The 12,650-nt window shown below is 53.1% G+C and overlaps 1 protein-coding gene across 1 annotated transcript in view; it reads left to right on the top strand.

The window, feature by feature from the left end:
• The first annotated feature begins 578 nt into the window (after positions 1-578).
• The window catches only part of LOC107122758, an 87,490-nt gene continuing 75,418 nt past the window's right edge, over positions 579-12,650 (top strand). The window contains exons 1-2 of the mRNA XM_015425892.1: positions 579-672; positions 6,414-6,600. Coding sequence (XP_015281378.1) covers positions 579-672; positions 6,414-6,600 — 281 coding nt within the window. The remainder of the gene's footprint in view (positions 673-6,413; positions 6,601-12,650) is intronic.

Below are 12,650 nucleotides of genomic sequence, written 5' to 3'. Positions count from 1 at the left end.
CTCTGCCCTGTTGTTGGCCCTCCAGAGGAACTGGTTGAGGCCACTGTGTGAGACGGGATGCTGGACTAGAGGGACCCTCACTGGTTTGACCCAGCAGGGCTCTTCTGATGTTCTTACCAGGGGAAGGCCTCGGCCCCTCTGCCCTGTTGTTGGCCCTCCAGAGGAACTGGTTGGCCCCTGTGTGAGACGGGATGCTGGACTAGAGGGACCCTCCGTGGTCTGACCCAGCTGGGCTCTTCTGAGGTTCTTCTCAGGGGAAGGCCTCGGCCTCTCTGCCCTGTTGTTGGCCCTCCAGAGGGACTGGCTGGCCCCTGTGTGAGACGGGAGGCTGGACTAGAGGGACCCTCCCTGGTCTGACCCAGCAGGGCTCTTCTGATGTTCTTATGATCTTACGTCACCAACCTCACCTGCCCTAACCTGGAAGCACTGTTTTTATTTTCCCTGACACAGGAGGCATTCTGGGAAGTGAAAATGGTCTGGAGCAACCCCAACTGAGCAGCTCCGGCGAGCCAGCTCTTCGGGGGCCACTGTACTCCGTGGTACCCAGTATGGCAACGGGCTCACTGTCATCTCGCAAGATGTCCGGTTTGGAAGAAGTGACAATAGTCAACCTGACAGTAGTTACTGATGAAGCCTTGGGCCCCAGCAGCCCCTGGGGGCACAGGCAGAGTTGTGGGGCTTGTCCTCCAGCGGGTCTCTACAGCCACGGCCCAACGGGAAACGTCCCTGTAAGCTGAATGGCCAATCCGCCCCTGCTGTACATGAAGGTCTGTTTGAACATTTTTAACGTAGCAGGAAAGCCAGAAACGTTGACGCCTGGGCAACGAGGGCTCACCACACCCTGGAAAACGTTGACGTTTCTGTTGAGTCAGGGAATATTGGAGCAAGAGATTGGTCGACGGGTCCAAAAGCATCCATTCATGATGACTTTGTGCAGTAAGCAGGGGTCATTTCCTGCAGGAGCACACAGGAGCGGCGCTCCGGCAGTAAAGAGCCCAGGAGGCGGGCATATGCAACAAGCCCCGCCCCCTGCTCCCAGCAGCCCTCAGTCAGAGCAAGAAGCAGCCAGGTAAGCTGCAGGGCCGCCCCCCCAGCCCCCTGGCCCAAAACAGTCCAGTGGCACCTTTAAGACCAAGTTTTATTCCGGTAAAAGCTCTCCCTCCTCTGTGAGGACAGATCTTCACGTCCCCCCCACCCCCAACAGCTAGCAATCCAAAAGAGTCCAGCGGAGCCTGAGCGGCGGGTGTTGCCTTCTGACACACTTCCGGTCATGTCAGGGGGTGTGGCCTATGCAAATAAGTTATGCTAATGAGCTCCTGCACCTCTTTTTCTACGAAATGACCCCTGGAAGTAAGTAGTGGTGGAAATGGCTGTCAGGTTGCCGCCGACTTACGGCGATCCCGTAGGGTTTCCAGTATAAGAGGCGAGTGGAGGTGATTTGTACTTTCCTTAATTACATTCGAATTTTATGCAATTATGTCTCGCTCTGTAGTTCCTTCCGTTCCTGTCTCTTTGGTGGGTGGGAGATGCTGCCAAATCGCAGCTGACTTGCACTGACCCCACAGTGTTTTTGAGGCAAGAGCTGTTCAGAGGTGGTTTCCCCTTGCCTGCCTCTGCGTAGAGACCCTGGACTTCCTTGGTGGTCTCCCATCCAAGTTCTGAGCATTGTTGAACCTGCTTAGCTTCAAGATCTGATGAGATCGGGCTAGCCTGGGCCATATAGGTCAAGGCAAGAGACGATCAGAGGTGGTTGGCCATTGCGTGCCTCTGCGTAGCAACCCAAGACTTCCTTGGTGGTCTCCCATCCAAGTTCTGAGCATTGTTGAACCTGCTTAGCTTCAAGATCTGATGAGATCGGGCTAGCCTGGGCCATATAGGTCAAGGCAAGAGACGATCAGAGGTGGTTGGCCATTGCGTGCCTCTGCGTAGCAACCCAAGACCTCCTTGGTGGTCTCCCTATCTAGGTCCTAACCAATGCTCCCTCTAAGCTGTGGAGTCTTGTGAGCAAAAATTCTACTTGATGAGCTACTGGCACCAACGTTGTGAGCGAGCGATCCAGCTCCTGTGTAAATTAGCTTGCTCTGGAGCCCTCCTTCCTCAGCTAAGACAAAAATGTGTGAGCCGGAGGCTAAAAAAACTGTGAGCTAGCTCACACTAACTCAGCTTAGAGGGAACACTGGTCCTAAACAGGGCCGACCCTGCTTAGCTCCCAAGATCTGATGTGATTGGGCTAGCCGGGGCCATCCACCACAGGAGGAGGAGGCGGCTACAAGCATGGACAGCTTCAAGAGGGAATTGGATAAACACATGGAGCAGAGGTCCATCAGTGGCTATGAGCCACAAGGGATAGAGAGGAACTCTCGGTCTGGGGCAAGGGATGCTCTGTCTTCTTGGTGCTTGGGGAGGGGGCAGCAATAGTGGGAGGGCTTCTATTGTCCTGGCTCCACTGCTGGACCCCCTGATGGCACCTGGTATTTTTGGATGGGGGGGGCAACAGTGGGAGGGCTCCTGGTGTCCTGGCCCCACTGCTGGACCTCCTGAGGGCACCTGGTATTTTTGGCTATTTTCGGTTCTTAAGGCAAGAGACTGAGTTGGTTTGCCACTTCCTACCTCATGGGGTTTTCAATGCAAGAGATTTCAGAGGTGGTTGGCCGTTTGCCTGCCTCTGCGTAGTGACCCTGGGACTACCTTGGTGGTCTTCCATCCAAGTAGTAACCAGGGCCGACCCTGCTAAGCTTCCGAGACTGGGACGTCCTGGGCCATCCGGGTCAGGGATGGTTAGTAAATACCACATAAAAATCCCACGCGGGTGGTCTGTGAATCAGACGGAGAGGCCGACCTTCCCTTCGACCCCACTTCTTCAAGAATTTCTACCCATCTATTGGACCAAGGCTTACTCTACCTCATCACCTCCTGCCTGGTCCTTTTTAACTGGAGATGCCAGGGATGGAACCTGGGACCTCCTGCAGGCCAAGCAGAGGCTCTGCCACTGAGCCAGGGCCTCAGGTCAAGGTCTTTCCCATCCCCTCCTGCCTGGTCCTTTTTAACTGGAGATGCCAGGGATGGAACCTGGGACCTCCTGCAGGCCAAGCAGAGGCTCTGCCACTGAGCCAGGGCCTCAGGTCAAGGTCTTTCCCATCCCCTCCTGCCTGGTCCTTTTTAACTGGAGATGCCAGGGATGGAACCTGGGACCTCCTGCAGGCCAAGCAGAGGCTCTGCCACTGAGCCAGGGCCTCAGGTCAAGGTCTTTCCCATCCCCTCCTGCCTGGTCCTTTTTAACTGGAGATGCCAGGGATGGAACCTGGGACCTCCTGCAGGCCAAGCAGAGGCTCTGCCACTGAGCCAGGGCCTCAGGTCAAGGTCTTTCCCATCCCCTCCTGCCTGGTCCTTTTTAACTGGAGATGCCAGGGATGGAACCTGGGACCTCCTGCAGGCCAAGCAGAGGCTCTGCCACTGAGCCAGGGCCTCAGGTCAAGGTCTTTCCCATCCCCTCCTGCCTGGTCCTTTTTAACTGGAGATGCCAGGGATGGAACCTGGGACCTCCTGCAGGCCAAGCAGAGGCTCTGCCACTGAGCCAGGGCCTCAGGTCAAGGTCTTTCCCATCCCCTCCTGCCTGGTCCTTTTTAACTGGAGATGCCAGGGATGGAACCTGGGACCTCCTGCAGGCCAAGCAGAGGCTCTGCCACTGAGCCAGGGCCTCAGGTCAAGGTCTTTCCCATCCCCTCCTGCCTGGTCCTTTTTAACTGGAGATGCCAGGGATGGAACCTGGGACCTCCTGCAGGCCAAGCAGAGGCTCTGCCACTGAGCCAGGGCCTCAGGTCAAGGTCTTTCCCATCCCCTCCTGCCTGGTCCTTTTTAACTGGAGATGCCAGGGATGGAACCTGGGACCTCCTGCAGGCCAAGCAGAGGCTCTGCCACTGAGCCAGGGCCTCAGGTCAAGGTCTTTCCCATCCCCTCCTGCCTGGTCCTTTTTAACTGGAGATGCCAGGGATGGAACCTGGGACCTCCTGCAGGCCAAGCAGAGGCTCTGCCACTGAGCCAGGGCCTCAGGTCAAGGTCTTTCCCATCCCCTCCTGCCTGGTCCTTTTTAACTGGAGATGCCAGGGATGGAACCTGGGACCTCCTGCAGGCCAAGCAGAGGCTCTGCCACTGAGCCAGGGCCTCAGGTCAAGGTCTTTCCCATCCCCTCCTGCCTGGTCCTTTTTAACTGGAGATGCCAGGGATGGAACCTGGGACCTCCTGCAGGCCAAGCAGAGGCTCTGCCACTGAGCCAGGGCCTCAGGTCAAGGTCTTTCCCATCCCCTCCTGCCTGGTCCTTTTTAACTGGAGATGCCAGGGATGGAACCTGGGACCTCCTGCAGGCCAAGCAGAGGCTCTGCCACTGAGCCAGGGCCTCAGGTCAAGGTCTTTCCCATCCCCTCCTGCCTGGTCCTTTTTAACTGGAGATGCCAGGGATGGAACCTGGGACCTCCTGCAGGCCAAGCAGAGGCTCTGCCACTGAGCCAGGGCCTCAGGTCAAGGTCTTTCCCATCCCCTCCTGCCTGGTCCTTTTTAACTGGAGATGCCAGGGATGGAACCTGGGACCTCCTGCAGGCCAAGCAGAGGCTCTGCCACTGAGCCAGGGCCTCAGGTCAAGGTCTTTCCCATCCCCTCCTGCCTGGTCCTTTTTAACTGGAGATGCCAGGGATGGAACCTGGGACCTCCTGCAGGCCAAGCAGAGGCTCTGCCACTGAGCCAGGGCCTCAGGTCAAGGTCTTTCCCATCCCCTCCTGCCTGGTCCTTTTTAACTGGAGATGCCAGGGATGGAACCTGGGACCTCCTGCAGGCCAAGCAGAGGCTCTGCCACTGAGCCAGGGCCTCAGGTCAAGGTCTTTCCCATCCCCTCCTGCCTGGTCCTTTTTAACTGGAGATGCCAGGGATGGAACCTGGGACCTCCTGCAGGCCAAGCAGAGGCTCTGCCACTGAGCCAGGGCCTCAGGTCAAGGTCTTTCCCATCCCCTCCTGCCTGGTCCTTTTTAACTGGAGATGCCAGGGATGGAACCTGGGACCTCCTGCAGGCCAAGCAGAGGCTCTGCCACTGAGCCAGGGCCTCAGGTCAAGGTCTTTCCCATCCCCTCCTGCCTGGTCCTTTTTAACTGGAGATGCCAGGGATGGAACCTGGGACCTCCTGCAGGCCAAGCAGAGGCTCTGCCACTGAGCCAGGGCCTCAGGTCAAGGTCTTTCCCATCCCCTCCTGCCTGGTCCTTTTTAACTGGAGATGCCAGGGATGGAACCTGGGACCTCCTGCAGGCCAAGCAGAGGCTCTGCCACTGAGCCAGGGCCTCAGGTCAAGGTCTTTCCCATCCCCTCCTGCCTGGTCCTTTTTAACTGGAGATGCCAGGGATGGAACCTGGGACCTCCTGCAGGCCAAGCAGAGGCTCTGCCACTGAGCCAGGGCCTCAGGTCAAGGTCTTTCCCATCCCCTCCTGCCTGGTCCTTTTTAACTGGAGATGCCAGGGATGGAACCTGGGACCTCCTGCAGGCCAAGCAGAGGCTCTGCCACTGAGCCAGGGCCTCAGGTCAAGGTCTTTCCCATCCCCTCCTGCCTGGTCCTTTTTAACTGGAGATGCCAGGGATGGAACCTGGGACCTCCTGCAGGCCAAGCAGAGGCTCTGCCACTGAGCCAGGGCCTCAGGTCAAGGTCTTTCCCATCCCCTCCTGCCTGGTCCTTTTTAACTGGAGATGCCAGGGATGGAACCTGGGACCTCCTGCAGGCCAAGCAGAGGCTCTGCCACTGAGCCACAGCTCCACATTCAGTTATGCCGGCTACCACCGAGAAGAGCAAAGCAGTGTTGACCACATCCAGGTTTACCACCTCCACGGAAAACCTGATCTAAAAGAAGTGATGTGAAGGGAAGTTGGGGTGGGGGACGCCCAGTTCTATCCCAGGCCCAAAGACAAAACCGCTCCAGCGAAATGGGAAACCCAGCCCAGGCAAAAAAAAGACAACAAAACACACACACACGCATAAAAAGCTTTGTGACTCATTACAGAACCAGAGGCCGTGCCAATACGTTCCCCCCCGATTCTCCAAGAGGAGAATCGGTCAGGTGAAGACGTGGGCCACATTCTGGGCGTCCACTCCGGAGATCAGCCGCTCTCCTGTCCCAAAATAACCTTGGCTCTCCCCCACCCTCCCCTGGTAACCTAGAATCAGTTTCTCCAGACGGCCTGGATTCCAGAGAGAGGCTGGGGCTGCAGACATGAAAGGGTGTCATTGCCTACTTCACACACATTACAGTAAAAGAGGCCCCTCCCACCCCGTCTCATCCGCCTGTCTGCCCTCCTAATTACTGGCCGGGGAGGGGCCAAGGTTTTAAAAAGGATTTCCCTTCTTTGACTAAAAGTCAGTGACTTTAGGTGTAAGTTCCCAGCGCTGACTCTTGGCAGCTGGAAACAGACGTTTGTCTCTTGGTCGTTCTGTCTCTCTCTCCTCCTCCTCCTCCTCCTCCTCTTCTTCTTCTTCTTCTTGCTTTTCCTTTTTTCCTCTTTCTCCCTCTCTCTCTTTTCAAGGTGGAATCTATACAGCGAGAGACCTACAAGGAATGCACTGATCTCTAGGTAAGCAATAACTTTCTCTCTCTTTTTTTTGGGGGGGGGGCTGGATTCTCTAGTCTGTGACCATCTGGGGTTTGCTTTTCCTCTCCTCCTTGCAACGGGTTACGTCTCGGGCGTGTGTTTGTACGTAGTCGAGAAGTTACTGAGACTCCCAATGGCGGCAAACTGGAGCCGGACGGTGTTTGGTTTCATAACCCAGGGCCTTTGAGTCATCAATCTTTCTTCTTCTTCTTTTTTTTTGCTGGCTTTTAAGAACTGTAATTCAGAGGGCGGCTGAAAGAGAGAGCCTCACGAGGACTCTCAAAGTGGGGGCCACGTTTTGGACTTGCTCGGCATAGGCAGGGATCCACAATGGTGTATGGGTTAAGTGCGCGGACTCTAATCTGGGAGAACTGGGTTTGATTCCCCACTCCTCCACTTGCAGCTGCTGGATGACCTTGGGCAAGCCGTAGTTCTGATAAGAGCTGTTCTTGAAAAAAGAGCAGTTTCTGTCAAGAGCTCTCTCAGCCCCACCGACCTCCCAGGGTGTCTGTTGTGGGGAAGGGAAGGGAAAGGAGTTTGTAAGCCGCTCTGAGACTCCTTTGGGTAGTGGAGAGCGGGGTATAAATCCAATCTCTTCTTCTTCTTCTCTGGCATTGCTGGGATCGGTGTCCCTCTTTGCCCCGCTGAGATTGTTTTGCAAGGAAAGTTGGTGAAACCGGGTTCTTCTTCTTTGGATCCTGAGAGCAGGTTTCTCCTTGAACTGGCAGAAGGGATTTAGAAAGGGATGTTCTATTCGGTAGGGTGCGCACACAGATTGCCACATCTGCTGTGTGACACCTGCTAGGCGTCATGACAGGCCTCCTGACCACCAGGAAAAGGTACCTTGGCTTCCCTAAGGACGAGATGCCGTCCAGAGGAGCCACAGCCAAGAAAGGCAGTTTGGCCAAAAGTTTCGACTCAGGGTGGAAATGGACACGAATGTGATACGATTGGCCTTTCGACCGGAGTGGTAAAGTTGAGGGCAAGTGCTGTCCCCATTTGGAGGGGTGGTTTCGCTTGCCATGCATCGGTTCTCAGCTGGGCCGTGACAATCAGCTCCGTCCTCTGGCAATAGGTGCAGGACAGGATGTGAGAGAAGTTGGTGCGTGGCTAAAACAGCAACCAGCTTGGAAATGTATACGGGCCAGAGAGGAACTCGGTCACATTTGCCCTCCAGGGGTAGGGCGTAGGTAAAGCATCCTGGCAAAATCGCACAAACAAAGGCCAAAGAGAGAGAGAGAGACACACACAACTTTGACTGGGAACGTTGAGTGGCTTCCCTCTCTGTCAAGAGTCTCTTTGAGGTTGTGTAACCGCCCACAGCTAAGTTATATAAGGACAATTGGAACATGATGAGACATCAGTTTTGGGCGGGGGCCCTTCCCCGTCAGCAGAGTGGTACCTTCAAAATGGCACCAGTCACACACTGCCTGGCTCACGCCCATCGGGAGGGTGATTCATCCTTTCCGCACAGAGTCGCTTCTCTGTTTTTTCCGCGCGAAAATCGTCTCTCGCTGGGAACGGCAGCGGCTCTTTGCAAATTTCTGCGCCACTCCCTATAATATTTTCCATCTTTGACGCCCGGGCATGCTCGTCGAGGGTAGGCCTGTGGCGATGTTGGTGTGCCCAGGGACTGGCTGAACGTCTCGCGGAAAGACTTCTCAGTCGCAATCCCTTTGTTTTTCCTCTTGGAGGTGTTCTGTAAGGACCGTGTGACTTTTTTGCAAACAGGATCGGCCCAAGACGCTTTGGCGCCTGGGGAGGGGGGAATCCAGACCACATTCTTGTCCTATTAATTACTCCAGGACATAATCCACCAGGATTATGCACAAGACTGACTTAATTGAGACTTCGTTTTAATTGGTTCTACACGGGAGAATGTGCAATGAATTGGTCACCGTGGGCGTCAAAAGTTTGTAGCTCTCCATAACCTTTAATGAAGCCGTAAGTTCTTTCGTGCGTTCATCTGAGCAATGCGGGAATAAATTCTGTACCGATGCAAAATTTCTTAATTTGTGGGCCTAGAAAATCCAGCTTCGTTTTCTGGTGAAGCCTCTGAAACCACATCTCTTCCAAATAACTCAAATATGGGGGGAAGCTAGGATTTCCACCCAGAAAGAGCCAAAATGGCCCAGAGCAAGTTCCATGACAATAGATCTTGGTAGGGAACTTCATTTCTGCTGTGGGTTTGAAGGTAGGGACTGAGACTTTCTCTGGGGGTCACCTGGCCATTAATCTTTTATCCCTCCCTGATTGAACGACACCGTAACAGGCCAAACTGTTTCCCTTTTCTTGGAGAATGTGTTTATTTTCGCCAAGATTTCAGCGTCTTGGGCAGTGTTCCCTCTAAGCTGATTTAGTGTGAGCTAGCTCACAGTTTTTTAGCCTCCGGCTCACACATTTTTGTCTTAGGTCAGGAAGGATGGCTCCGGAGCAAACTGATTTATGCAGTAGCCAAATGGCTCGATCACAACTTTAATGCCAGTGGCTCACAAAGTAGAATTTTTGCTCACAAGACTACACAGCTTAGAGGGAGCATTGGTCTTGGGGGTAATTATTAATGGCCACGATGTGAAAGTTGCTTCTTAGGTGTGGCGCGACCAAGAAGCTCTCTTTGCCGCATGGATCATCAAGTTCTCTCCCAAACTGTCATGCTTTCTAAAATAAGAATAGCGGGAACGGAAAATGGCTGCCCAGTCGGCCTCCGGTTGGTTACTGTGTTTCTCCGTTGCCCTTCTCTATTTATTTATGTTTATTTATTTATTGGGTTTCTATCCTGCCCGCCCCGCGAACGGGCTCAGGGCAGCTTACATTTTCTCGAGCTGTGTTTGCCGTGGGAAATGTGCGGAGTGTTTCCGGACTCTTGAGAATGGACGCGGAGAGTTGCCACTCGCCTCCGTTCCGTGTCCCCTTCATGATGCGAACAAGAATAGTTTAGCTTATTAGTCAAGCGCCTAAACTCACCAGGTATTGTATGAAATGCATAGGTGCCTCCTTTTCACATTTTGTTTCCCCCCCAAAAAAAGCAATGGTGTGATACCGGTGTAGCTGCAGCTAGCACTGTTGCCACATGAACATCATGATGCGATGTTCACAGTGTTCAGAGTCTCCGGGTCGAGGGGGAGCCACTTGCCAACAGATACAAAGTAGGACTGCAGACTGTAACATGTGCAAAAGAGAGAGAGAGAGACTCACCTCCAAATTCAGTGGTAATCCACTCGCACTTTAATGGATTAATCAGGGTAGGCGAATTCAAACCAGGGATGATAAACTGATCCACGGGGCTAAGCGTTATGGCCAAACGTTGGCTTTGTCTCCCAGTTTCCCAACTTTTATGTTACGACTCCGGGGGATTCAATATTAAAATCACAATAAACATACAAAACAATATTACAATACAGTATTCCATTCTCAACATTAAACTTACTGAAAACATTCTGGAATAATATTTTGAGGCTATGGAGTCTCGTATGTTACCCTAATGGAGAATGGGAAAAAAAGAAAACTAAGACGGTCCTTCTTGAATAAACCACAACTTGTCTCAGTCTTCCTTTGATATCTCCCGCAATCTGTGTTGAGGCTGCAGATGTTCGAACTAATTTAAATATATTCCGTTTGTAAATTTAAAGGCAGGAATTCTTTCATTCGTGGACCTCCTTAGCAATGCCCCCTCTAAGCTCTGGAGTCCTGTGAGCAAAAATTCAACTTTGTGAGCTACCGGCATTCAAGTTGTGAGCGAGCGACTTGGCCGCTTTGGAGCCCTCCTTCCTGAGCCGAGACAAAAATGTGCGAGCCGGAGGCTAAAAAACTGTGAGCTGGCTCACACTAACTCATCTTAGAGGGAACACTGCTCCTTAGGCTCCGCCAATCCAGTCCCTTGAAGTCTTTGAGACTCATCCAGACCTAGAGCAGTCTCCATCCATCTGTGTGGATTGGTTTTGAGGGTAAAATAAGCGGTTGTAGACAGCACAAAAGTCCCCTATGCGGCCTTAGCCTCACGCTGGGCAACATAGTTCTTTGCATTCCAGCTCAGAAGAGTCAAAGCATGTCTTAACGAATCCAGATCATGGCTGCGTCCCTGCAACGAGGATGCCCCATTTTGGATTTCTTTTTTGCAGCTGCAAATGCAGAGGTGGGGGCATTGATGGTAAAGCTTCCTCATGGAATGTTTCTGCTCATTTCCCTCTATCAGCTGCCACCACCCCCACATTCCTCCCTGCTGTGCAAATGGAGGGACTTCAGGAATTGCTATAGCATCGGTACGACGGTGCTATAGCAGTCACTAGTTTTTAAAAGCCCTCTGGTGGCTCAGTGCAGAAAATGGCGTCCGTGAGCGTCCGACGGAAGGAAAATGGCGCTGGTGTGGGTGGGACCTTTTGAAAATGTGCACCTTCCCCTACGGATGGCGCGATCATGCACTGGGATTATGCGCTTTCCAAAAAAGATCCGGAGATGAGGAGGTTTGAGAAACAGCATGCAGAGGACGGGGGAAAGAGAACTGGAGCACAAATTAGAGCACGGCATCATGTGGAAATTCCTCCGGTTCGAACGCCGTGGGAGAGGATAAAAAACCTCTGTGTGGGAGCAGCTGATGTAGCTTTCTATGGGGTGGGTTGCAGGAAGCCTTCAATTAGAGTTGCCAGCTTTGGATTGGGAAAAACCTGGAGATTTGGGGGTGAAGCTTGGGGAAGGGTGGGGTTTGTGGAGGTGAGGGACCTCAGCAGGGCGTAATAATCCCCCCAGAGTCCACCCTGCAAAGCAGCCATTTCCTCCAGGGGGACTAATCTCTGTTCTCTGGTGATCAAATGCCAGGAGATCGCCAGGCTCCACCTGGAAGTACGCAACCACAAATACGATTTGTATGCGTAACGATTAGGTACTCAAAGCCACGCAGAATCCAGCTGGGATCTCTGTTCTTTTTCATGCCTCCAAAAATTGTCTCTGAAAGGAAGAACAAGGACTTTCCGGCTCCGGAAAAACAATCCACGGCTGACCTTTCCAGCGTAGCCCCCGTCCCTCATTTTTTAGCTGGATGAGCTTCCAAGATAAGCTCCCAATATTTATGTAATTTCAAAGGGTAGCCGTGTTGGTCTGGACTGGAGCAGAAGGGTTAGATTCGAGTCCAGTAGCGCCTCAGAGACCAACAAGGTTTGGGGCTGGGGGTAGGAGCGTTCGCGTGTCCAAGCTCCTTTAGCGCTCGAAAATTCGTACCCCGAAAATCTCGTCGGTGCTACTGGACTCGAAACCAGCCGTTCTGCCGAAATACTTCCTTGCCCCCCCCCCAACTCAGTAGCACCTTAAAGACCAACAGGATTTGGGGGGGGGTATGAACTTTCTAGCGTCAAAGCTGCCTTCGTTGGGTATCTAGCGAAGGAAGATTTGACTCTCGAAAGCTCAGGAAATCTTGTTATCCTCTAAGGTGCTCCTGAACTGACATCTAGCCGTTTTAATTCTTATATATTTGCTTTAGGACCGTGGGTGTTGCCTCGAGATATCACAGTGACAGGTACAGGCCGAGAAACCGTTGATAACCACCATTAATAATGTATAGATCAGGGTGTGAGGCGATTTACTTGTTCTCGTGTGCGGGCCTGTGCCACCCCTCAATTTTTTTATATTCTCGCTCGTTGAGAGCTCTTTGTGAGGAAAAACCGCCTCTGGACTTGGGTGCTTTAATCTTACTTAGAAACAGAGCTCTCCCCCCCCCCCGCACATGCTTTAGCCTGGAGGGGGACAAAGAGACCCCTGCACAGAACTCTGGATCATGTTTCAAAGCAGATCCGGTGTGTAGGAGAAGCTGGAGTTTTTCATACCCCCCCCTTCTCTGTTGCCGAAGTGCCTAGCAGTCTGTTGGCAAAAGAAAGAGGGACAATGGCTGAAGAAGGGCTATGGAAGCACGTCAGGGGCAGGCCTGTAGCCAGGATTTTTTAAGTCAGGGGGCATTTAAATTTCTTAGGGGGCACTAGCTAATTGAATTAAAGGAATACCTGGCTCCTTCCCTGCACCTTCCGCTGCTTGGGGGCCCTGGGCTG

The sequence above is a fragment of the Gekko japonicus genome, unplaced genomic scaffold, assembly GCF_001447785.1.
Source record: "Gekko japonicus isolate JY-2015 unplaced genomic scaffold, Gekko_japonicus_V1.1 scaffold2862, whole genome shotgun sequence".
In the NCBI taxonomy this organism is placed as follows: Eukaryota; Metazoa; Chordata; class Lepidosauria; order Squamata; family Gekkonidae; genus Gekko; species Gekko japonicus.
Note: the sequence above shows the minus strand (reverse complement) of the source record. Positions and strands in the feature narration are given on the sequence as shown.